Source organism: Aspergillus bombycis (assembly GCF_001792695.1).
Source record: "Aspergillus bombycis strain NRRL26010 chromosome Unknown contig00017, whole genome shotgun sequence".
Classification (NCBI taxonomy): Eukaryota; Fungi; Ascomycota; class Eurotiomycetes; order Eurotiales; family Aspergillaceae; genus Aspergillus; species Aspergillus bombycis.
In genome coordinates, this window is record NW_019170019.1 from 361,532 (window position 1) to 387,612 (window position 26,081).

Genomic DNA, 26,081 nt, shown 5'->3' on the forward strand with positions numbered 1-26,081 from the left:
GGTATGCATCATATTCCAAATAGCTGATTGATAGATGACAAAAGCTCTAGAGAGATGAGCATATAAACGCCAATGCATGCAGGATTCAGGACTAATCCAACACCCTTCTATTACCCAAACGAATCCTGCATCGATGTGTTGGGTTGATTGGAGGCTCCTCAGATAGTCACCCGGGCTGGATCAAGCTCACAGGTAGATCATGCAGGGTTCACCTCTTACTCCTCTCTCGATAAAATCTCCACAGGGTCTAGGCCGCCAATAAGCCTGGGCTAACAACATCGACAATAAAGAAAACAGAGCCAGGGTAGGTTGGAGAAAGTCAGATAGGTCATATTTTGGCTTTTGGCCGTTGGCTCGGTGGCGTTTCGTAGTCCCCGACGGCGTGCCGGAAGCAGCATCCGCCATTAATCCTCAACGCTGATCGAACAAAGACAAGTGGAAATTGAGTTTGACAGCTTGACCATCGGGTTTCTTCGGACGTGAGGTAGGGTCGATTAGGTCACCGAGGACATTCCAAGTTCAAAAGCAAGACCTATACAGGTGAGTTGATTGTCACCTTATGACGGACAGCTCGGGGATGTTGTGTGCTGATCCCTTTCCTTCCATGCCCCTTTCAGCCCTTAGGTGTGTCGCACTCCATGGGCCATACCAAGATAAGTAGGAGAACTCTGTTCCGGGGCCAGGACCCGCTGTGGAGCTGGCCTTGCTCGTGCCCATCAGCTGGCTGTCCGGCGAGATCCGCTTCGCCTGTATCCACGACCTCATTGTCTACCCCGTAACGAGTTCTATATTTGATATATTCGCCAGTGCTGCCCAACCTTGGCCCATTCTCGTTAATATTGCACTGTGCAAGGAATGGTGCTATCCCAGCAGAATGGCTCAGCTACCCCTGAAATGAGCTGTGTGGCAAAGAGGAAAACTTTAGGTTGGTTCGCAACACTCTCTCCGCAGTGGTCACTGACTTGGGCTATTTATTCTCTACGATCCAGAGTCGCACTATATGGAACGGTGAAGACTTTTCATTCCCATCCAGAATGCGTACGCGATCTTCTCATGGAATTTGGTGTTGAGGTTCTGGGCCCCTTCGCCGACACAAGAAAATATCCTTCTGATGCCGTACTCTCCATGTTTGACCTTTCTATAGAATCTACAAAGAGGTGGATTCTAAAATTATTTGAGTCAAAATTCTACTATATGTTTCTCTACCTAGCGGCTACTGAAGAAGTCTTGAGACTGGCTTAATCCGAGGTATATTCGTGGCAACGTCGATGATGTCAGACGGGCACAATTTGACTATTAGCATTTCTGTAATGGCAAGAATGATGCATCACGACGACCGTCAGATCCAGCAACAACATAGAGTGTGATATCAGTGCTCAAGCAGTGGCTGATATGTACACGGAGGTTCGTTGGCCACACAACTATATATGGCCAGCGTACCCAACAAAAGTCTACTCAGCCGGAGGGAGAGCCCGGCGACCCAGCTGTGATCCCTGTGCTCTGCCCCATGTCCACTCGCTAATGGCACTGACATATGTGCCATTTTGAAAGTACATACGCAGCTCAGGCCCTTCCCAGCTAATTATCGCGATTTCCGAGCCTTGAATGACTGGTGTAATGGTTCCCTTGTTGTGATAGCCTTGGCCGTGATCCCAACACACTTGCCAGATCGTGTTGTCAGAGTTGACAAAATAGATCCGCATGTGAATACTACTTTTGCCGGGATCAAAGTTGGTGGCTGCGATTGCACAGCGAGGAGGTGCCTTGTCAAAGATGGTAGTCAGTTCCTTGTACCATCCGGTGTGAGGGTCATATGCGCGCTGGACAAGCTTCAAATCGTCGGTTTGGAACCAGATCCTATGCGTAGGGAAATGGTTAATAAACCTTTCGCTCAGCAGATAGGTCTTGCGTGACTGTACCTAATGCTTGGACCCTCGTAATCGGTGTAGCGCCAGCAAGTAACTCCGATACCAGTGCCAGGAAGCGCAACTCCAAGGTTGGTGCCTTCCTTCCAGCCGTCCCCTATCGCAGATGTTAGAATACCATCACCGACATTGAGTCATCTGGATTTTCGTTACCATTCCACATATACTCTTGGATTGTGTTATCATTCTTCTGGGCATAGACCCGCAAATGCAGAGCATTCGTTCCTGCCAGAAAAACGGCTCCGATTCGAGAGTAAGGGGCAACGGTGAACTTGGCACCAGCCAGCCCACCACTGTACCATCCGCTGCCGCTATCATAGGCAGCTTCCTGGAGGATATTGTCCTCAGTCAGACTGTAAACACGAATCTTGAAGGTCGTTAGTTTGCAGAATATCCTAGATATAACGCTTGACCCACATTATTCAGCTCCTTGGATGTCGCAGCCAGGGGGGTACCGAGCTTTGCCTTAGCGATAACATTCTTCGATGTACCATTGGCCCATCCACTCTCATAAAGGCTCTCGCGAATACTACCGTGAGAGTCCTGAAAGTAGACACGGAGATGGCTGGTGGAGTTAACCGCAGCGATTCCGGTACCTGTCTCTGTTAACATCGAAGCTGTCGTATCTCTTGTCCTTAACTTACGGAAAAGAACTTCTTGGGCACCAGGAGTCGACATTGCTGCTGATGGAAATCTCCTTGATACTTAGAACGGTGTTTCTCTGAAGTCTGAGTGTCGTTGGTTAAATTTACTCCTCTTCGAGGCGGATAACCCGGGCTTTTTATGTTCAAGAGCAGGCGGGTTGCAGCAACTATAGCCTATGCCCATCACTTTCTGTCTCGTTGCGTATCCTACTCGGTTGACCTTCCATCACAAGCAGACTCAGTCCATACTCGCACTGTTGTATTTCCTCAACCCCGCAGCTGGCTCTTAGTTGCATGCGTCAAATACTCAATTGGCTAAGTCTCTGCAATGCATGCAAGTGGCTGGCTGAAAATGCCACCTCTTGGTCGAAGGGATCAGGATTCTCGTTTACCATGGTCAGATGCAGAGGTCAATTGTTATGGTATATCATGCTCTAATGATTTACCTCAAAGTAAATCAAATGCCATTCTCGTTTTTTTGCGCTCCATCCTTGGTGGCCGTACTCATCCAACTAGTATAATTATAACCGATTGCTCGTAACCCTGCCTACGTCATCTAACTTAACTGTATGCTCACTTCGCTGTGCGACGTATATTTTTGGTTCTCGTCTCGTCGTCGAGCTCTTGCTGAGAGTTCAATTAAACTTTCATGCTCTTTACCTGCTATCATGCCATGTAGTGCAGCTGATCGGCTCTAGCCTTGTTTTCGACGCATGGCCGAAGAATATAGCTCAGTTACGTGGCGTGGCCTGTACATTCAGAGTTATTTGCGGGCATTCTCCGCTGGCAACAGCACGGTATGCGTCATACAATCCGGAATTCATATGTTCCCTAGTACGAATGAGATTTCCCGGACGGCAGATGCATTAAATTTATCTAGGGACAGTTATTGCAGAGTGCACTGACCAAACTAAGCTAGGTGCTGCAGGATCTTGTCACTATTACTCACGGGCCTGTTGGCGATGTCTCACGTTATTGCTCGATAGCCTGTTAGACAAACTTATATAATATATAAATTATCTAACTCATTAAATGTTCAAGGTTCAACAGTCTGGATTGGTCTTAGGGAGCGAGAACCAAGCCAGAGTAGAGCAAAGGGTCGACAACCCCATGCTGTCGTAGGCTAGATGAACTTAGCCCAAGGCCTAAACACATGTATACTCTTGCTTTACCTTTCTATGATTCGGTCCCGCCTGTATGCACCAGCTGCAGGAAGTCTCCACCGTAGTGTAATCGGCTTTAGTACGTGTACAACTCCACACTAGGTTTCTCTTCTCCAAGTCGCTAAGGCCATCGCCTCCAGCAACTGAACTTCTTTTCCCACCGGCAACCATTGCCTATTTGATATTTCCATGGACAATATAGTATAGCCAGCCACTGTCTCAGCTGTCAAGAAATTATACGAGAATTGGAAGTCTGGTGATCCGATAATCCTCTCCACATGGCTATTTACACAAGGCTCAGCTGTCTTCAGTCTTTATGCATGATGAGTTGTACTCGAATGACGGCCCGTTCCGACTGCCATTATCAATTCTGATCTCATCTGCCGCTATGATCCATTACGCTACCCTGCTAATGACAAGCTATCAGCCAATAATATAATCTCCGTACGTCCGGGAAAATAAGTCAAAGAACTACTGCAGCTTGCCCCGCTTTCACCCTGGCCGGATGGGAGTGGACGTGCGTCCGGCGTGTAACTGTTGTTGGCGTTGGTGGTGCTGTAGTGGCTGGCCGGGATTCTGGTGGGGTCCATAGTCTGCTGAAGAGGAGAGAAAATAAGGAATGGAGGCCACAAGCTGTCAGAGAAGCTGTTATTTAACTGAAAGTGGGAAATTATCAATCACCAGTCAATCATGTGATCTGCCTTGCCCTGTCATCATACAACGACATTGGTCAAGTTCTAATTCCTAAGGCATAGCAACTTCTTAAGAACTCAAATGAAGGACAAGGTATACAGCGATTCGGCGGTCTATTCACACGATAGCTGGGCCTAGACCATCAACGGACACTGCAGATAGCTTAGAGAGATGCATGGTTAGACACCCATTAATGACTGGCCACTAGGATCTATGCACTCAAACTAACCTGGGAAAGCTCTAGTATTTTTCTGACATCATTATTCTTCTAGACCTTGAGGTAAATTGTAAGGTTATTATCTATTCCACGCGGTTTCTCGCTTTTGATCTTTCCATGGTACCAAACCTGCAGCAACAGAGATGTTCGACTGCCATAATCTGGCAGAGTACTTTCTACTTTTCCGCTTCCCTCTTTCTCTGTTTTATAGTCTTTTGCATCTAGCCTCAATAGGTCAGAGAACCCCCAGTATCGCTGACTACACCAATAACCCCGCCTAGTTTGGCTGTTATTGGAACAAAGGTAAAGTCCATCTCTTCAAACACTTAACCAACATGATTTACTTGACGGGGAAATCCGATGACACATTGACCACAATGGCCTGCAAAGTCTTCTCAGCATTTACAGTCTGGTTCTTATGCAAAGAGGACTCAAGGACTTCATCCTAATATCATATGCTCGGTAGGGACGCCAACCACTCATTGATAAACAGCCTGGCTGGTGCAATATTGAGAATTATAATGTCTCTAAAATCTCGGGATGATTGAATGACTATAACTCTTATTGGACACCCACAGTGCTTGGGAGTAGTAAGATAGATAGATAAGATTCACATCTGGAATTACCTCGAAAGATATCACTGTCCTCATACGAACGCCGTGGAGTTCCCAAAGACTTGGTATGCATAACACCCATAGCTAGTACACACATGGCCGGATGTAAGTCGAAGTGATATAGATAACATTATCAGGAAACAAACTGCTCTTCACCAATGGTGAAGCCAGAACTTTTCCGAGAGCCATCTCCGTGAAGCCCCTGCTTGCAAGGAATACCAGTGTCGCCTTGTCGATGTGGCTAACATGCGCGTATTTTTATTTTGCCCTCGAAACTATCATTGTAGTCAATATAAGGCTACCTGTCTCTAAAGTTTTAAACTGAAGAAGCGAAACCAATTGCCATAAATAGGCGATATTTGAGTATAAAAGTTGTTGTACTAAATAAAGATGAATGATCGACGGAGCACGTGGTCAGTGCGCGGCAGCTGACGTGACGTTTTCGGGGGAGCTTCGATTCAAGTAGAGATTCTCTTGCCTTTACCCTTACTTCATCGCTTGCATTCCACTTCCCCTCTTCACATCCACTCTACCTTCCCTCGAGACCGATAGATTTGATTTGCAAATATCGTCGACAATGTCTCTACACTAAGACTGTCCACCTCAACCGTCCCCTGAAACCAATACCTTCCAGTCGCAATGGTATCCCTGTGGCCTTTCAAAGTATGTCCGCCCCGTGGCTGCCTGTTCCTCCAATTCGCGAATAACCACTAACCAAAGAAACCATCTCTTCGTTTAGGGAGAAGATAACTCCCCTGCATCCTTTGAAAGGGCGCTCGAAACTCTCTCTGGTAAAATCACCCGCGCGAACACCCGTCTCGACACTCACCGCCAAAATGCCCGCCGCTTCAAGGCTCTGTGGACGTTATACACCACATTTGCATACCTACTCTACTCCATCATACTCGCTCTAGTGCTGGGATGGCAGAATTTCGGCGTCGTCGAATATGCTGCCATTGCAGGAGGCCCCCTTGTGTACGCCAAATCCCTGAATAACCCTCAACCCCCCTTTTTCAACTGTCTAATCCAGGAGCAGGATCTACGCCGTTCGCGCCGCAGGCAGCAAATACTTCGAATACCGCATCAACAGCAACCAACGATACCTCGATGATCTCCAAAAGCAACGAGACGAAACCATTGAGAAGCTCAAGGTCGCAACAAAGTATAACTCAACCCAGCAACTCCTAGAGAAGTACGGGGCTGCCCCCAAGCGGACGAAATCGAAAAGCGGCGACGACAAGCGCAAATCGGAATCGAAGCGCAAATCTTCAAACCCCCAGCAACAACAACCGCCCGTGCAACGGACCGGCCTTCCCCCTCCCCCGACCGCAAATATTCGCCGTCCGACTCCTGTCCAGTCTCCTGGTGCTCCCTCCCCCGATTTCCATGCGCCGCCTTCTCCGTATCCCCCTCAGCCCCAGATCCAACAACAACAACCGGTCGCTCCTCCAGGGGCTGCATTTGATGAGCCGGGTTTTGCACCCAACGCATTTCCAAGTGCGCCACAGTATATCGAGCAGTCACACTGGTATGATCGTCTCATGGATGTCCTCCTTGGGGAGGATGAGACTCAACCGAAGAACCGGATCGTCTTGATCTGCAACTCCTGTCGGCTTGTTAACGGCCAGGCGCCTCCGGGTATCAAATCATTGGAAGAGCTCGGTCGCTGGCGGTGTGGAAGCTGCGGCGCATGGAATGGAGTCGAAAGCGAGGCGAAGAAGGTCCTTGATGACATCCGGAACGAACCACAACCGGCAGACGGAGCCTGGGAACCGGTTTCGAAGACGGATGCGGAGAACCACTCATCGGTTGGTGATGTGACCGATGAAGGCGTCATGGTAGCTACCAGTGAAGATGACCAGGTTGAGTCTCACGACTCCGATGCCGACACGGCAGACAAGGAGCCAGAGCAGGTCGAGGAAGAGCAGCCAGAGCCCGAATCGAAGACAAGGCCAGTTCGGAGGAGTAACAGGAAGAAAGCATAAGCATTGGCGTTCTGTATACATAGTTTTCCAACTTTCGGGTGGGTTTTTCTATTCTTTGTAGTGCATATTTTTACTGTGCCCAATTTATCTTGCGATGGGATTTGTTGCTTTCTTATGGGAGATTCATCTTCATTTCTATCTATCCGGTTGAGATTCGACTTGGGACTTGCTAAACACAAGACCCGTGCATACAAACACATTCTTTATACCAAATCTCATGACATCGTGATCATTGTCACATTACATGGCAGCATTTCACATCACGGTGTCATTGCCGCACATTGCTGTCGCATAAGTATCACCCATTGGTGCATAATGATTACCTCGTCGTATAACTATCGCATCGTTTAATCATTCACCATCCTTTGTGTCACCACGTCTACAGCACATCCCCTGCTTTCCCAGTCCCTCATCAACACATACCATCGTCCCATAGAGCGACCATCAGCCATTCAGTCAGTCAGTCAGTCAACCAGTCAGTTGCTCAAAGGGGCCGGACTGGCTGGTTGACTGATCAAATAACTTCCTGGCGACGCTGCAAGAACTCAATCGTTTCAATAGCAGCCCTTACCTCGGCCTCTTCGCCACACAGACAGCCCTCCACGAGAACAATCTGGGCATCGTCCATGGTAACTGTGCACCGGTACGTGGCGCGGCCTTTCTCATCCGAGACGCGCCTCAAATTGAAAAGCGCGTCCCCCTTCGACAGCCGCTGCGCGATGCTTCGAGGGTGAGTCACATTGGTTCCAGCTGACAGGACGCGTCTGACATAAGACAGCAGGCCAATCCGCTCGAGGAAGCATTCGCATGCAGACAGGTCACCACCTGAGTCAACGAAAATGGCTCCAAGGACGCTTTCCACGATGTCGGAGAAGAACTTGTCTGCGTAGAGTTGGGAGAGAGATTGCCAGGGGTAATCAGGGCCGTGGTAGAGGGAGGCGAGAATTGTGTTTCTGAGTCTGCGGTGACGGTTTAGAGCTGCATCGCGGGAGTTTTGCAGATCGAGACTATTGAATCTCATGAAGCGCCACAGCTCGACATGCTTTGTTTCGGACTTGACGACGAATCGGCCATCAGGAGTCCGTTCGACTTTAGTCTTATCTTGTTCGATGGAGAACTCCATGCAGAAGAAACCGAGCAGGTTCGCATTCACTACTGCATGTTTGATGAGGGTCATGTCTCCTGGTGAGATTTTGTTGGAGTATTGGAAGATGGTTGGGACAATGACCATGTCGAGAATGGCATCGCCGAGGAATTCTAATCGTTGATAGGACTGGGTGGATTGGTCGTGCTGGCAGGAAGGGTGGGTGAGAGCCTCGATCAGAAGATCCTCGTTCGTAAAGGTGTAGCAAGGTGACTTTGCAACTCGCTGTCTATGATGTGGCGCGCAGTTCGCCCAGGCTCTGTTTGTGAGGAGATAGACGGGATGTCCAGGAGCTGTCTATTGATCTCTGGAAGAAAACAATGCGTGCATATCTGAGCTTTGGAGTAGCCGCCGTCTAAATAGGCGGCTCCGATTAGTGCCTCGACGACGTCCGCCAATACCTTGGCTGACATCTGTCGCTTGACAGAGGCAGCACCTAAACTTGTGGATATCAGTGGTGCAATCCACCGGCGAGGAGTGAGCGACTTTGTCATAATGAAAGCATCCAATCCAGCATCCAGAGCAGCCCTGGTGAGCCGTGGGTTTTGGACAATAGCGGTGCGACCTTCGGTGAGGAAGCCCTCTGGCCAGTTGAGGTTCTGAAAGAAAAGCTGGCACGAAACAAGGTACTTCAGAATTGAATCTCCGAGAAATTCATATCGCTGATAGTTCGTCACTCCTTGAGCCGATGGTGCCGTGATGGCCGTGATAACATGCTGAATGTTCACGAAGCCGACATCACACAGAATGGTTGCGCACAGCCTGTTTGCGATCAATGTACTCCCAAGTCTGTCAACAATATGTGGGATAAATAAGCCAAATATGGCTGTGGACACTGGTAGCTTGCCGACAGTGCAATTTTTGGCAGCCACCGTATGCACCCTAGCAGAACCAGGTTCCGACCCAACAATGGCGTCGACATGACCGTTATCTAAAATTAGCGGATGCAAGAAGTTCCGCCGACGCGGGATAGGCCTGCATTCTATCTCAATCAAGCCAGCTTCGGACTCGATCCACCTATGGCAGAAGAACGGCTCGTCGTAGCGCGAAAGGTCCCGGATTATTCCCACCGCACCGGGCATAGCGCCCCGGGAGTACGCCTCATGAGCAGTTTCATGTCCTGCGTTTTGAATAAGCCAATCGGTCAACTCGGTACTCGGTAAATCAGGCCCAAATAGGGTCACAAAGTCATCATTACCCAACAGGTGTCGGCTGCGGGGTGCTTGAAGGTAAAGCGCAGTGGCTGTCCGTAAGTTCGTGATGCAATTAGCGGTCACTGTCGAAATACGCTCTGGGACATCGAATGATAATGTGAGAATGGTATCGCGATCCCAGAAAAGAGTCAATGGAGCCAGTGGAGGCAAGTTTGTCGGTCCGATCAGCTTCATGATTAGCCCATCTGTTGGGTGTCCGTTGCTTTCCAAGCCTATACGCATCTGATGTATATCCGGACATGACCACGAGTTTGCCCATTCTGTCCAAGGGTCATGCTGCTCAGATACGTCTAATAGCGCGGGCAAGGTGGTGTGATCGTTCGGCCTCATCTCGGGGTTTTTCGTTAATGGGAGAAGATGGTCGTTCAGAAGGCCAAATTCATAAAGAGCCCGGTATGCCTGGAAAGCTGTTTCTTTAACCGCTGCACGCTCAGTCTTCCACCAAAGTTTTCCCTGGATGCGACGAACTTTGGGGTGCACGCAGCTAGGCAGGATCACCGTGCCTTTGACAAGGCCGAGTCTATCCTTCTCGAACGAGAACTCCGGCCTGTTGTCAACATACCGTTCCTCGGGAAGCACGGCGCAGAAGTGGTAAAGATGTGTGACGACTGAATCCGGTGTGATGACGGCGCTGTGACGATATTAGAAAGGCAAAGAATCATTACTTTCAGAGGAGACTATACCCGGTAGCTTCGACGGTGATCATCTCTGGCACATTTTCATCGACTGCCTCTTGCGCTTCTGCCTCACGGAGCAGCCTCTCTTCGTCTTGATAAGCTTCGACCATAGCCTGCTCCAGAACCTGCCACTTGCGTAAATCGCCGTGCTCATCCACTGTGGAGAACATGATAGCGTACGTTGACTTTTTCTGTCGTGCTCGACCGCGCCTTTGGATGAAGGATTTCAGATTAGCGGGTTTGTCAAAGCATACGACGACACGGCAGGCCGTGACGTCGATCCCTTCTTCTAAGACACTGGTCGTGACAATCAGATTTTTGCGCCCGCTTCGGAAGTCGTCCATGGTCCCGCGCTGCTTCTTCGTGTTGTGCCAGTCGCCCACCATGTCCTGGCGACAATTGCTATTCGACATGCCAACATAGGCTGCGCATCGGAATCGGTCCCTGGTTTTGGGGTGGAGGGAAAGTAAGCGGGCCAGTACGCTCACGGTTACTCTTTGCTGTACAAAGATCAATCCCGAGAACTCGGGGTCGTCGTATTTTTCGAGGAAATTTATCAACGCTGCGAGTTTTGGTGACATCGGGAAGTGGTTCAGATCTGCAAGTTTGGCCTGGACCTCCGCGACTGGAAGCTTAGACAAGAAGTTTGAAAGATAGGCTCTCTCCTCGTCTTCCCAGTCCAGGGTCAAAGACTGATCGCGAATCGTAGTGCGCAGCTGCTCTACGGATGTGCAGATGTAGTAGTCTGCTGCCCACTCTCCCAGTTCTGTGAAGATGTGACGGCTGCGGTCCACAAAGCGTTTGATTTGCTCATTGCAGAGGGTCTTTCGTATCATCAACGCTTTGTACTCCCCGCTCCCGTTTGACAGGTTGTCGTTCTGTGGTATAGCGTCTGGATCTTCGTCACTGTCCGCCGTATCCCACGCATGCTCCAGGGCTTGCAGAGCCCTGCCGCCAGGTCCTTCATCTGTGGCTTTGTAGATGATGGGCAGTAACTCGGGTCTGTGGGAATACGTGGTGAGTTCTTGTTTGTGGACTTGCGGAGTTTTGCAGATGGAGTCGAGATTCGACTCTAAAGTTCTGTGCAAGGGTTCTTGGCGTTAGTTCTCTAGCCAGGCAAAGAGAATGATGGGGCTGTGTTTTTCCCTTACTTCATCTCCTGACTCTTTGACCTGACCACTGGACTAGCCGTTAGACCCAAAATGCAAGGGACGCTGTCTCTGCCGTGCTTTCGCAAGGTGGGATGATAGAAATCAAACATAATCATGTTCGCCGGATGTCGTCGCATGCAATGATGAGCTACACCATCAGCAATCTCAACACCTACATCGAATCTCAAGAACAACCGAACTACCAACCTTCGTCAAATATGAGCAGACCTAACTGGGACATCCGGACAAACCCATGAGTCAAGGCCTCGAACAAAACCGCATGAGTCGATACTACCACCTGTTTATCTTTCAAAAGCTCATCCCAGATATACTGGCTCTTCCAGCGCTCAACCTTGTCCAGCCCTGTGATCGTACAAGCTCTCACGGCCGGGAGATGACTGCGGATCACCTCATACTGCTGAAAACACAAGGCCACAGTCGGAGTCAAGAACCAGGTCAACTGCACCCGCGACAAAAAAAGAGAAAGAGAGATCAGTCAATGTCATCTGAACCAAAAAAACAATAAAACTCACCTTCCGTGATCCACCACCCTCCAACTGATGAGCAATCCGTAAGAGCGCACTAGAGCCATTCAATCAAACCTACCCAAAACCAAAAGTGGGTAAAGCAAAGCAAGCCCACCACACCCTTCACCCGACAAGAAAAGGAAATCAAAAGATAGATCTCACACACATCTGAGTCTTCCCCGTCCCGGTATCCATCTGTCAAATCTCATCAGCAACGTATTCCACACAGAGAACCCCCAAGGAGTAAGAAAGATGAAGAACATACAGCAACAATGATATTCTCCTTCAAACTAGCCTCAAACATCTCATACTGGTACTGTCGAGGTTTATACAGCGGTCCAGCGCCATTTGATCCGTTAAGCTGAGCCATAGTTCCCCGACGAGCGTAGCGTAGGGTATCGTATTGTAGTATGGCGTGATATAGTGTAAATGCAGTGCAGTAGTGTATCAACAGTGTAGAGTAAAGTGATGCAGCGTGGAGCAGTGTACAAGCACACCAAGATCTCACTCCGCAAGAACACAGATAAAACCTCAACTCACGAACAAACACATTCCCAAAAAGATACCCACAACTCTAAATAAAATTATGAACAAAAATGCAAAGAACACCAGGGTATGTTAAACTCAGGAAACGAAGAGGAGAAAGTAAACAATCAGAAAGTGGGACTGGTGCTGGAGTCCGTCCAGGTAAGGCTGTGTGGCGTGTATGTGGGTGGGGTAAATCGAATTAACAATGAATATATGGTATAGGCTAGTTATTCTGCTCTGTCTATCTTATCGCGTGGTTCATGGCCGCGACTTGGTAGGTACATACTAGGGATGTTGACAGGGGTTCTGGTTTTGGTCCTTTTGTTTTGTTTGAATTTTTTTTATGTTATTTTATTTCTGGGGTTTGGGCTTTTGGTTTATTTTTGTTCTTTTTTATCTTGACGATTTAAAGGGACTAGTTGAAGCTTATTATAGATTGCATCTGGTAGTTACCTGATATTGGGTCGGATTTGGATATCCTTATTTTTACTTGGTATTTGCAGAGTCTTGTTCGGGTTTCGTTTTCTTTTTTTTTTTTTCCTTTGCTCAAACGGACATGTTCTTGTACGATTGATGAGTAGTACATATAAGAATATGATAGATGTGTTGAACAGTAACTATAGAAAAAAAGGTACCAAAGGGAGGACTTCGCAGTCTAACTGGTCAATGTATTTATCGAGTCAATCCACACCCGGTCAAAAGTAGTATTAGACGGCGGCCTTCTGCCCTTCGCACTGGCGTTGGAGATCCAGACACAACAGAACACCACCCCTTCCAAAGCCATTAAATAAAAGAAAACGTAACAGCATCACGCCATACGCCCAAGCATAAAAACGGGATAGTACAAAGAAAAAAAGTGCGAGACAAAAAACAATCAGCATCAAAAGCGATAAACACCGGTATCCGAAGGTAGCACAAGGGTCAGGAGCTTGAAAAAAGGACAACAGCTGAATGCGATCATGAGACCATAGGAAGCCCATGTGTGGGTGGCTCCGTCTTTGTCACTTCCGACTCAGCTTGAGTCTCATCAGGGCGCGTCCGACGGCTCGCAAAGGTATTGCCAAGGTAGTTAGCCTCGTCGTTGGGATGCTTGCGCATCCCCAAGCCGGCCACGGCTATCCGGTTCAGAGAGTTCATGTCATCGTTGGATGCAGTACCTTGAGGCGGCTGCGGTTGTTGAGCTGCCGAGGGCGGCGCTGGCACTGATGAAGACGTCGTCGCAGACCCAGCACCGGGTTGCGGTACATTCAAGTCGGTTCGTGGCTGGCTCAGGTCGATGTTTCCTGGGAGCTCGGGCACCTCGCCTTGGGATTCCAGAAGTCGCGACTGGAGATTGATGATGTACTCGCGCAACTGATAGTTCTCCGCCTGTAGCGCCTTGAAAGCCTCCGACATGGTATCGAACTCCTTCACCTGCTCCTCCAATTTGCGAATGTAACTTTCTTTCCGCTGGCGGAATGCTCGCTGTTTCCCCCGTCAGCAAGGTCCCCAGCGCAGGGAGATTCCCAACGTACCTGTGCAGCGCGGTTCTGCGCTGCGCGCTTGGAGGTCGACAACGGTCGCTTGCCGTATGTCTTCGGGCTCTCTTGGCCCGTAGGCTCCGGCTGCGGAGGCGTTTGCGGCGGGCCGCTGAGCATCGCAGCACCTGATATCGCGGGATCAATGTTGTTCTGGTCACGAGGGCTTGTCGTATTGGGCTGCATGTGCGGTGGCTGCGCGGCAGACGGCTGTGGACGCGGTTGCTGCGGATGCGATAGGTGCTGATGGGCCGCTAGGAGCTGATCATGGAGCACTAAATTCAGGAACCAACGCGCGTCAGCATTTCCGCGCACGTACTAGGGAATATCAGTAGATCCATAGCTAGAGATCCCTGATCAAGGCCGCTTCACAACACGCGATGCACGAGTAACAATCTTCGTCTTTTATTTGATTTCCTTTGTTTTCGGGGGTCTCTTGACAAGCAATACAATGCGACACTTACCCTGATCCGCATGGTCCTAGAGATACAATTAGTCTATGCGATGATTTCATAACCTGTACGGTACTTGAGGGAACGCGACCGCGGAGGAGCTTCTCGTGACAACAAGTAGGATGATATCGGGTCGACTCCCCCGGGTGGACGCGAATGAAACCAGGCGCCGAGAGACATCGCGAGACATAGCTCGAGTCCCAATACATCTCTCGGATGGGAGTGGTGGGCAATGGGGTACAGGGCGATCTGATGACAAACCGTAGGCTGCTTACCTGAGCAGATGTTTGCATGCTTGGATGCGGCGCTGGAGCTAATGTAGGCTGCATGGAGAGTATGGAGGTTCAAACACGAAGACGCGCCGAGAGAGACCGCAAACGCGCACGTCCACTCAAACTCAACCAAAGGGAGGTTCAGATAGTTCGAATTGAATCCACGGTCTTTCACAGTGGACCAGTGATGAGGTTTGTAGAGGAATTGGAATGGAGAGACGCGCGATGAGGTAAGCAGCAGCAGTACAATAGTTTAGTTTAGCTATCGGGGTTAGCCAAGGCGATGATGATTCAGCCGCTGTCAAAATAGTTTTAGTTTTTGGTAGTGAACTAGGTGTATTTTTGCTGACTGATGAGGATGATCTCGTAAGCAGGGGGAAGCGTGAACTGGGGACGTTGACTAAGAGAAAAATGAGGGAGGGAGAGAAAGACGGCGGATTAGTTAAAAGATCAGTCAGACCGTGCGTGACGTGGGCGGGAGGGAAAATGAGGAACGCTGCCGTGGAAAACCTGAGGCAGGAACCTAACCCCCCAATTCGGTCACCGACCTCCGATTTCATATATCCCCCTTTTGTACAACCAATTGTCTGAGGTTTCTTCTTCTCTCTACATTTCTCTATATTACTCTATTAATTCGATTAAATCATACTCCAATCGATTCATTTCCTCTACGTAATGCTTCGAGTCACTGACCGATAGGCAGAGCCTGGCCAAGGCATCAACCACAACAATCCCCGCACTCTCCGCGTTGCTGACTCAGGCGCTGACTCATCCTTCCGGCTCTTCCGTTCCGCGGTCACGGGAACAGTGTCACCCTGCGTTCTGCCCCAGATCCTCCGTACAAGCATCGGTTTTCATGTACGGAGGGCCATAATTTGGTTGCCTGCACAATATACCATTAGATAGTCGTCATTGAATCATTTTGCTTGATTCTAGTAACAAAAATGCTGGTGCTATGCACATTTTAAATATAAAACTCAGGCGAAAGTCTACTCTAGAATGTAGTATCTGTGCCTAATGCAGTTATATATATTTGTTCAACCATTATGATTCCACATTTAATCATACTAATTTGGTCTAACTAGCACCTTAAAACTGGAAGGACATTCTTGTAATCTCTCACGGATAAGCACAATTAAACTATATTTGACTCCAATAACTTCACATAGTATCCCATGTCTCATAACTGAAGAGACAGGAGTATCAGGTTGTCCAGCAGTTACGGGAGAAGCGCCTTTCGGTCCTTGCCGTGAAATTCTGCCTGTGATTGACTATTGAGGCAGGCGGAAGTGATAGAGCGGTGAGGCAGCCCACGAAACCACGTGACACATACACGTGACAGAGTTTACGGTCTCTATCGAACCTCATTGCGCTAAAGTCATCCATTGCATTTGTTTTCGTTGAACTTGGTATTTCAATCGTGCTTCTCTAGACTATTCGATAGACTCACCAAGTTAAACAAATCCAGTCCATCTCCCTGAGATACCGGAGCAGCCCCTTTCGACAATGCCCAAACTTCAAAGTCATGGTTAGATCGTGTCATTCCACGACGGACATCGAGATAAATGCCTGCTGGAAGGATAGCGTGCAAGACTACAGATGGACATCTTCCAGTGTCGGATACAATGAAGCGCAGGCGAGATATTTCTACATATATCTGTTCAACGCTTATAACCGAAATAGCGATTGCAGCTACTAGTACTGTACCGGAAGCTGAAGATAGATGATGATAAACAATGGAGATGTTGAGTAGGAAGTGAAATATTCTTCAAAATGCTATATACTCTCCATACTCAGTAAATATCCACATACTTCAAGCTACATAATATCCAACGTGCACCTCCGACTTTGAGCCACAGGAACAATTACGTACACCAGACTTATCTACTTCGAGCTTGGAGAACAAAACCAACAAACAATTGTCCTTGGCACGTTCTTATCCAGGGCAAGGGGCTGATGATTCTTTTTGGAAAAAGAAACGCCGTGATTAGGGCTTATCGGCTCCTCAATCTGGTGCCGAGCACAGACAGCAAAAAGCTTCAAATAGGCGACGGTAGGAAATGGAAATTTCCTGAAACAGACATTGCTACGAGTCTCCGACCTTGGAATGAGACAGTACCATGGTTTCGAAATTCTGGGAATCGTGGATTCCGGCCCACCTCGATCTTTGGGTCGGAGTCCATTTGAATTTTAACTCCATGTGAACTTTCACGACGATAACGAATCAAGAGATTCCTAGGTTCGACAGTGTCTTTTAGCGAAAATGGCGGAGAAAGCTAGAAAAGTTACTTGCGAGGTAGCTGGTTATGGTTTTATGTCCGGCAAACTTACTATCTACGTTCACGGTTCTGCAGGTACTACCTGCAGATCAAACCTTTTCTTATTAGATGTATGGTAGAGCGAACCTTCTATCTCGCTTCTTTTTTCTTTTATTTCTTTTTGACGACCCCGGGTCACTTAGGAACCTTCTCAATCTGGTAATGATACTCTACTCTATCGACTCAAAAATAGTGACATCAAAAAACTTGATCCAAAGCTTATCTATCGGAGAGTCCGAGATCTTGATATCAGAATTCAGAGACAAAGTATATCTTCTCCATTACTCCGTAAACTGCACAGAACATGGATCAAAGAATCGCCGCGCGGCTAAATAAGGTTTGCAAAGATATGGAAGGTCCTTCCTCCGCTTCTCCATCGGACGAGAACGAAAAGCTCCAGGGCAAGTCTCCTTGTTTCGAAATACGAGTACCTTGACCCTCTCTTCTCCACCCGGTAGCTTTTGGTCAAACAAATTGCAGTCCTCCGTGCTATTCGGTGCTTGGAGGAAGAGTTTTATTTTCTTTTTATTTTGTTTCTTTTTTGCGGTGGAGATTCTATACAGCATTCATGGGCTGGATTCATCATCCCGTGTAGGGTAGTATTGAGGTTACCATGAGTGGGTTGAGTTTCATGACTTTATGGGATCAACAAGGATACGGAGGGGTAGGCTCGTCTGTAGCTATGGTCGCCAGATTTACATCAATATTCTGTAGATCAAAGTTATCGTCGGCTAATCCTGGATCAGTGACTGTCCAGTGGCGACAGCGCAGATATACAAAGACCTTTGGCAGAAATCGTCCCTGGGTGTTCTGCTATTCGGGGCATTCTATCCCATCTAGATTGCCGATAATATAGAGACAATATCACCCACGGCTTAGACCAACATTCAACTGATTGGCGGAGCACATGAATCTGATTCGGTTACTGATAGTCATGTCGAAGATAGAGATATTGCACTCGCCTCCCTGAAACACGTCGATCTTACGGACGGTTGTCTGGTTTAATCGTAATTCTCGAAACCGGGCGTGGACGCTGGCTAGGGCTACCAGATACTTCTGGTACGGAAGATTGTATGGCGTGAGAATCACGATATCGGAAGGTATAACTCCTTCGATACCGAGCAACGCCCTGGCCTTAAGGGTGAGGGATCGCAATGGATATTTCCAGTGACGCCTTCCTATATGCCGATATATAAACACGTAGATGGACTATAATGAAGTATAGGTCTCTATGAACAAGCGAAAGACCTGATACAAAGCAAGCTGAGTCGCATACTTTATCGGGATGCATGCGGTGATGGGAGTATTGGTGCTGGCATACCCGCGCAGATCAGCCTGTCGAAGAACAACAGACCCGCCTGCGGGTCCAGGGTATTATCGTCCCATAGGTCTGCTATATCTAACATGCGGTAGCCCTGGCTGAGCTTATGATGGACAACACACTCATCCGGGATCCCATGTGAACGATCTGTCTCATGGAAGTCAATGAGGGTGCTCAAGAAGGTGATCTAATCATCCCAAACCAAACCCTCGCGGTAATGCCTGCATACTCGTTGAATATCTATGATGTGGCGCTGTTGTACCCCAGAATTCCCTTTCTGGGACTCGATCTATAAAATCGATGTGATGGCTGGAAGTGCTTGACCGTAGGCCATCTCGAAGCATTGTATGTATAGGATTTCCTAACGGCCGATCTCGTCGTGCGAGGCTGCAACATGTGTCGCCTCCGTTCGGCATACCTTGTCTGTGAAGTGCTTGGTGCTTGACTGCAAGGGACTGAGTAACTCTCGAGAAGGCGATCCAGGACTGCAAGCCTCAGTGTCACATGTAACCGAACATTGTCCACGAAAGAGACGCAATTTTGGTAAGTTTAACGTAAGCTAAACTATCACCATTGGCCTTGTTCTTGTCGACGTGACAAAGTTTTGCCATGAACGTGGGTTGACGTAGTAATAGTGTCAGAGAACCCCATGTATTGGAAGGATACGCTGTTGGGGGCATATCTTTTGTCACCCATCCAGAGAGGATAATATCGTGGAGGATTGCATCTCAATCCGGACAGCGGTTCCCAAAGTGTTTCTGTTAAAACGCACAGGGAGTACCCGAACCTGTATAACCATTCACGAACTTTTGTGATGGTGTTCTGTGGATGTGCGACATCATGATCGGGGATCGTTCCCCTAGATATCCAGCTCGTGTCACATGTATATAGAGATTATATACATCCATGTCCTTGTCGGCCTTCCATTCTGGTTGGTGTCTGATTCAACCCACTAATGCATAGAATATGCATGATCTTGGTCAAGGTTGCCTGGGTCCAAGTCTCATTTTTAAGACTCATGAGCCTGACCCACTATGTGGGCGCATGTGATATGACACCTCACTACACCTTGAATTATATCAATGATTAAGGCAAGAGCTTGCTATGAGAGCTCAAAGAGATCAAAGTGATGGTATTCAGTTGGTTGGAAATCTGTCCTGGACACAGACATGATGGGGGTTTAAATAAGCAAGGCTTCACAAGAGTGTGCAAAGAGCTACAAGAATGTTGATGGCAGAACAAAGAAGTCATGGCACTATCACGTGTTGATCATGGATTATTTTTAGGCGTGTGCATTGTCCCGATTAGTTGAGCTTACCTGATGCGCTGGTGAAGGTGCTGGGGAGATCTACACAGGTTTCGGCTGAATTCAGCCTTAGATCTTCCTTTATTCACTCTTCCATTAAACTTTATACAATTGAACGCATGATATACACATCCGCTTGCAGCAATAAGCACAAACAATGCAGGGTATCATCAGGTCAACGGGATATACAGACCTAACTCTGCGTCCCCACTGCTCCAGAACAACAAGTCATTCGATCATAAACCAATAATCACTGAGCTTCCGCAGGGGAATAGTCAACATAGCACACGGCATTGTCCTCGAACGGCCCGTAGAACCGGCTACGCTCGTACGGATTGAAGGGGATACCCTTCTTTAAACGCTGCACTAGATCTGGGTTACTGGTGAAGTACCGGCCATACAGCAGGGCATCATAGCGTCCCTCTTCCAGGACTCCCCAGGAGTTGGTCTGGTTCCAGCCACCGCCCGAGAAGAAGGGGGTGCCACTGAAGATCTTGCGGAAGCTCGTGAGGTCCACGTCGAGAAGACCCCAGCTGCGCAGGAAGGTATCTTTCTCTTCGTAGCTGAAGATTTGTTCGTAGCGCTATATCTCTTAGTAACAATCGTCTAGCGACAGAGGATCACACTCACAGGTTCAATGAAGCTGACATACGACAAATTCGGGTGGGCCTGCTTCAATGTCTGGCACAGGAAGGTCCAGGTTTCCACACGCTGCTCCCCGCGCGCTTGGTTGAACAACCCGAATGGAGAGAGACGGATTGCCAAGTTCTCTTCGCCCACGGTCTTTGTCAACTCCTCCATCAATTCGAGGACGAACTTGCATCGCTTTTCCGGCGACCCACCGTAATCATCCGTGCGTTTGTTAATGTTGGAGCACAAAAATTGCTCAGGAAGGTATCCGTTTCCACCGTGGAGCTCGACGCCATCGAACCCTATTTTCATGGCCAATTCGGCGGCTTTACAATAGTCCTGGATGGTCTGTTTGATGTGTGGGACGGTTAATGCGATCGGCGGGTGGTCCGCATAGCGAACAGGCTCTGTCGATCCCACGGGGGGATGAGAATAACACTCCGTCGGCGAGTCCCAGACCGTAGCCGAGGCCGAGACCGCTGGAGATCCAGTCATTTGGGGGATGGTGGCACGGCCTGCATGCCACAGTTGGGCGAAGATGTAACCCCCTTGCTCATGGACGGCATCAACCACTCTTTTCCAGCCAGCGATTTGCTCTTCGGTGAACAGACCAGGAACGCCGGGCATTCCATTACTCTAGATAGGCAGCGAGTGTGTTACTTTCACTATCTCGAAATTTCCTCCCCCCTCCCCTTCCCATTGTCTCTACCTATCGAAGTTTTGGGGCAAAGGTGCATGACGTCTACTAGAGCATACCTCGAGTGAAGGTGGGATACCTTCCGAAATGATCAGCCCGCCGGGGGTCGCCCGCTGTCGATAGTACTCGACCATGAGATCCCCCGGATACCAAATCCGATTGGGATTCTCAGGGGTACTGGTGGCGTTCACCGGGACGCCTCGGTTGCGGGTCATTGGCGCATGAACTACGCGATGGCCAAGCTTGATTTTGCCATTGCTGATGTCCAGCGGCTGAAAGAGCTGGGAGCTTTCGCCTTCCAGCTTGCGAATGGTCATAGTGGGGCACAAAGGATTTAAAAAAAAGAAATAAGCAAAAGAGACGTCAGAAAGTTTGACAGTAATGAGAAGGGGTATACAGCAATAGATCCCGGTCAAAAGGGGAAGGCAGATAAGAGGAAAAGTGGAAGACAGAAGACGACGACAATGGAACGACCCAAATTTGCGCCACGACTGGATACTTATTTCAAGGAATTTTATTTGGCAACTGATAAGAAACCTCTCCGCCCCTTCGTTCACAATGTCGATCGAGTCTCCTATTCTTGCTTTCTAACGGCTCATGACCGAAATGGGTTGACAGATGGACCCCGACCATGTCTGGGACTCCAATGAGAGGCGACGACACGATGGGCCCGCGGGTTGAACCTTCGAAGATGAAGAGACTTCCGAGGCAGCTACTGTACTATCATAGGCTAGTATATTAACGAAGACTCTCTGAGGCCCAATCATGTCTACTCGGCTGGTCACGGTGATGTCTCGAGGAGGGCCCTAGTGACTCTTGGTGTCACGCCAGCCGAGATTTTCAGTGCCAGGTTAACGGTGGAACACCAACAGCCGAGGGATCATTAAGAGTTATATATCAAACACACAGTATCGGCGTGTAATCAAAACCGCATAGCATTAGTCATAGCGCGAGAGAAGAGGCAGAGAAGTACGAGGTAGGGGAGAAAAAAAAATTGACTGGCATGTCGCGTGGGCTCCACCCGAGACAAAGTTAAAGTGAGACGAAAACACTCAGTGTTGGTCGTTTAGGGTTAGCAAAAGGAACCACACTGGTCGGCTTCATTTCCACTGAGCGTGGGATAGCACCAATAGCAGCGTTCTGTATATGTTTTCCGGCCTTCCCCTTATTCTGTTTGGATCTTGGCTCTTGCCAACGGTCGGTGGTGTCATTCCTGCTGAACCCTGCGTTGTTCGCTCTCGGTTCTTCTCTTCCTTCGTATCCCTTAGTTTCCCGATAGTAGCCAAAGCATGTTTAATAGTGCCGGGTATAGTAGTTCAGTACGGAGTAGTAGTAGTAGTAGTAGTAGTAGTAGTTAAAATCACTCATGTGCCGGACAGGCAAGCCAATGCACACGAATTGCCTACTAGTTGAATTCGTGGGGTCGTGGCGTGTGCGCCGTCTGAAAATTTTCAAATGCTGCCTGGGCCACTTAGTCTCATAGCACTATCGCCTATTATAGCACAAATCGACTATACCCAGTCTGCTAAAACCCAAGCCGGTAAAAAGGGGAAAGGCAGTTCAACCCGTACCAAACTGTTGGTGTTGCTGTCGCTGCAGCATTAGCATTAGCATGAACTAGGCGCCCCACCCGCCCCATGTATTGCCTAATTGACAGAAAAAGTTTCCATTCCACCGACTGTCGACGTAGTATTCGGTAGTGATACTCGATGGAGTTCACTGAAACAACCCATGGTTCAGTGGCGTCTATCATTTTCCCTTCAAAGCCATCCGCCGGCGTCTTCCGGGGAAGTCGGTGCACCTATCAAGATCGATCTGGCTGCACATCCCCATTTTGCCTCCTGCCGGCCAAGGTAGCACTAGATTTTTCCACTGCAGCACGGTGGCGGGTCCTCCACCAACACCTTGACAGTCCATGTCCCGGAAAGTTCACAAGCATTTCCCGACTATTTGTTCCAGTCTTCCAGAGTCCAAACCAAACGCTTTGACTCCCCTGGCGTGGCCTATCAGAACGGGAGATTTCATGCATATGAACGATCGATGGAGTCACTCCTATCCGCTCTGGTAAGGGCCATCGATATATTGTGGACTCGCCCACATTGTATCCCTCCTGTTTTTCTTTCCTCCCCAGTTGAGCCTCCATAATGCTCCATTGTTGGCATCAACAATGACAGAAACACATCCTGGGTCTTCCCTGAATACCATCAACCTCGTTACACAATGCTTGTGCATTCCCATCGTCACCCTTTTCGTGGTGACACGGTTCTCTATCCGCTGTTGGTATAAGCAGTTCGTAGTCGTTGAAGATAGTATGTGCGATTTCCAATTCGTGAAACCCCACGGTTACTGACTCGAATCTAGCATTCTGTTTTCTAGCATGGGCAAGTAACAACCCAATGTCCTACGGGGGGAGGCATCTATTAACCATCCACAGATTCTGTTCATGGCATACTGCGGTATTGCCATTGTTGGTAAGTCGGCACCTGTCAATCGTACGCCGCCATCCACAGTACTAACGAGGGCATTAGTGGGCCAATATGGTGGAGGTGTGAATTATCTAGAGGTTCCGGCGGCAATGCAGGTTTCTTTCCGCAAGGTATTCACCGTGGCAGCCATGGAACAACGTTCGGCCATACTGATTGTGACTTGACCACTTAGTTCTGCTACGTCGCGACAGTCTTCTACTGCCCCATGAGTCTCTTCGTGAAATACGCCTTGCTTTCCATCTTGATCCGGATCTTCTCGCCATACCGGGGCCGCATTATGTTCATTTATGTTCTCCTCGGATGCCTGACCGTCTACTACATCATCGCTGAAATTGTCAAAATCCGCATGTGCGACCCCGTCCCGGCATATTGGACGGGAGAACCGGCCAACTGCCTCGATCAAAAAGCTGCATTGATTGCCGACTCGGTTATCAGCGTCATTACCGACATTATGATCCTTGTCCTGCCGCTGCCGCTGACCTGGTCGCTACAAATGTCGCGGAGCAAGAAGCTCCGAGTCATCGGCATGTTGTCCGCTGGAGGGCTCGCCACGGCCTTCAGTGTTTACCGACTGATCCTGGTTCTGAAAGACGGTAGCTCGCCTAATACTACTGTAATGTTTATGTGTGTGATTCTGTCAGGGTACGTTTCCACACATCCGACACTTCCTCAGCCAGCAAAGGAAGAAAAGAAGAAGAAGAAAAGCTAACACCCCACACCAGTAACGCGGAAGGAGGAGTCGGTCTCATCTGCGCCTGTCTCCCGACGATGAACATCTTGATCAACAAACTGCGCAAAGCCGGCTACAGCTACGGCTCGAACAAGTACTACCAGGACGAGTCCTCGATGCACCTCAGCAAAATGAAAGGCGCCAACAGCAAGGGATTCTCCGCCATCGGATCGAAGGCTTCCCGAACCGAGCCCGAATTTGGATCCGACCAGAGCCATCTGATTGCGTACGCAGGCACCGTCGACATGAGCGCCACCGGCGATGGCGGGATCCATAAGACCGTTGACGTATCGCAAACAGTGGAGGTGCTGGCTGGAGAATCGTCCTCGAACCATTCCGACCATCACACGCGCTTTTAGCGCGCCTCCCTTCTTTTTTCTCCCTATCCTATTTCCCTTTTTTCTTTTTTTCTTTCTCTCTATAATAGATATCCTTGGTGGGGCATTTTGCACGCATGTTCGACTTACTTTCCATTTTTTTTCTTTTGTGGAGCTTGTTTTACACACGATTTTCTACAGGTCCAAAGCTTGATACCTTCGATGGGCTTCTCGAGGCCTCGTGATGTCATTTTAGATGTGTCTAATGTTTATAAACACATCACCTCATTACAAATAGAGATACGGTTATGATATATCATTTTTTTTGCCCCTCGATGTCGAGGCGAACGATCGTCCAAGGATGAATAGGATTGCCGTGCCGAGAGTCACCAAATCGTCGGGTCAATCTTTTCATAACCTAGTCCCCAAATGCACCACAAAAAGCACCAAAAAAAAGAGAAAAAAAGAAAAAAGGAAAAAACAATCGCTGCAAAAGATCACCCCCACGCGAAGAGACCTCTTTCAAAACGAACGCGCATGACCAACAATGGCACCGAAAACCAGTCGACGATGCAAGCACGAAGGATGATCTAGCGACGACGATCAGCACCAGTGGAGCTTATTCGGCATGCGAGGAAAATGATTGCACGCCATGTGGCAATTATCCGAAAGACACCATCTAAAATTAAGGGTATTAATTTGCAATTCCATTTAATTGACAAGCGCGACTTCGAGATTCAGCTCAGCCCCCACTTTTCTGTTGGCTCGGCGACTTGGACGGAGAAGTTACATGTCGGACCTCCGCGGCTGGATCCGCGGTTAATACGGGCAATTTTAATGTCTTGATGTCATGGCCAGTGGGATTATCTCCCCAGGTCCGCAGGGGGCCTTGGGGAAGGCCTAGAACTGAGATGAGACAGGAGTATGTCCGAGTAAGACCTAATTTGATAATCGAATGTGGTGGTGGTGGTGGTGTCATGTTGTTGGGGTTGCCACAGCGGTGATTATGTGATTTTTCTTGCGCATAGCCCTAGATATTATGCAAAGGATCATATGAAAGCCGGATCCGGACTCCAACAGCTCCAACTACTGTGCACTAGTGCGTGGTGTCATTTGTCACAGTGCTTGTCTGCTTAGATCGTATCTCGTGTCCCGTGTCCCTGGCGGGCTTTCCTCGGGTCTGGTTCGGTGGGCCGGGCGCCTCGTATTTGTTTTGGGGGCGTTTCTGATTCCCGTTCCGATTATTAATTTATTCAATATTAACTATGTATATCAGACGATCGAGAGAAAGTTTCAATCTGTGAAGGAGGGCTAGTTGACAATAGCGTAGTTAGTGGCCGAGGAGATGTGGCCGAGAGAGTTCATCTAGAACTTGCGAGGAAGTTAACGATGACAGGGATTGTGTAGGTTGGAATTCGGCAGCACTACTGCAGTAGAAGGATTATCTGCTTGGCATTGGAATATTCTTAATTAACTTCATTAATTACTCGGCCTTGTTATAGTTCTGATCTTCCCTTATAAATCTCCTAGTCTGATCGCCGGCGCAGCTCGAG

At 48.7% G+C, this 26,081-nt stretch overlaps 6 protein-coding genes across 6 annotated transcripts; 2 read left to right on the plus strand and 4 right to left on the minus strand.

Moving 5' to 3' along the window:
* Window positions 1–1,451: 1,451 nt before the first annotated feature.
* Window positions 1,452–2,603, minus strand: fleA (fucose-specific lectin FleA; the record flags this gene model as incomplete). Its single annotated transcript, XM_022529349.1, has 5 exons — window positions 1,452–1,857; window positions 1,920–2,022; window positions 2,079–2,292; window positions 2,343–2,521; window positions 2,570–2,603. 5 exons carry the CDS (start codon window positions 2,601–2,603, stop codon window positions 1,452–1,454), a joined length of 936 nt encoding a protein of 311 aa, XP_022391913.1.
* A 3,292-nt stretch (window positions 2,604–5,895) lies between these two features.
* On the plus strand, window positions 5,896–7,241 carry ABOM_002220 (uncharacterized protein; the record flags this gene model as incomplete). The annotated part of the gene is made up of 3 exons (XM_022529350.1): window positions 5,896–5,919; window positions 5,996–6,231; window positions 6,293–7,241. The coding sequence occupies 3 exons, from the start codon at window positions 5,896–5,898 to the stop codon at window positions 7,239–7,241; spliced, it is 1,209 nt and encodes a 402-aa protein (XP_022392038.1).
* A 514-nt stretch (window positions 7,242–7,755) lies between these two features.
* ABOM_002221 (putative RNA helicase/RNAse III) lies at window positions 7,756–12,324 on the minus strand (the record flags this gene model as incomplete). The annotated part of the gene is made up of 8 exons (XM_022529351.1): window positions 7,756–8,614; window positions 8,665–10,230; window positions 10,283–11,356; window positions 11,428–11,575; window positions 11,635–11,887; window positions 11,961–12,009; window positions 12,121–12,149; window positions 12,220–12,324. The coding sequence occupies 8 exons, from the start codon at window positions 12,322–12,324 to the stop codon at window positions 7,756–7,758; spliced, it is 4,083 nt and encodes a 1,360-aa protein (XP_022392037.1).
* Window positions 12,325–13,439: 1,115 nt separating this feature from the next.
* On the minus strand, window positions 13,440–14,475 carry ABOM_002222 (transcription factor kapC; the record flags this gene model as incomplete). The annotated part of the gene is made up of 3 exons (XM_022529352.1): window positions 13,440–13,946; window positions 13,997–14,317; window positions 14,464–14,475. The coding sequence occupies 3 exons, from the start codon at window positions 14,473–14,475 to the stop codon at window positions 13,440–13,442; spliced, it is 840 nt and encodes a 279-aa protein (XP_022391947.1).
* Window positions 14,476–19,918: 5,443 nt separating this feature from the next.
* Window positions 19,919–21,312, minus strand: ABOM_002223 (alkene reductase; the record flags this gene model as incomplete). The annotated part of the gene is made up of 3 exons (XM_022529353.1): window positions 19,919–20,251; window positions 20,299–20,934; window positions 21,055–21,312. The coding sequence occupies 3 exons, from the start codon at window positions 21,310–21,312 to the stop codon at window positions 19,919–19,921; spliced, it is 1,227 nt and encodes a 408-aa protein (XP_022391946.1).
* A 2,126-nt stretch (window positions 21,313–23,438) lies between these two features.
* Window positions 23,439–24,570, plus strand: ABOM_002224 (uncharacterized protein; the record flags this gene model as incomplete). The annotated part of the gene is made up of 4 exons (XM_022529354.1): window positions 23,439–23,466; window positions 23,524–23,591; window positions 23,654–24,123; window positions 24,204–24,570. 4 exons carry the CDS (start codon window positions 23,439–23,441, stop codon window positions 24,568–24,570), a joined length of 933 nt encoding a protein of 310 aa, XP_022391945.1.
* Between the last annotated feature and the right edge of the window lie 1,511 nt (window positions 24,571–26,081).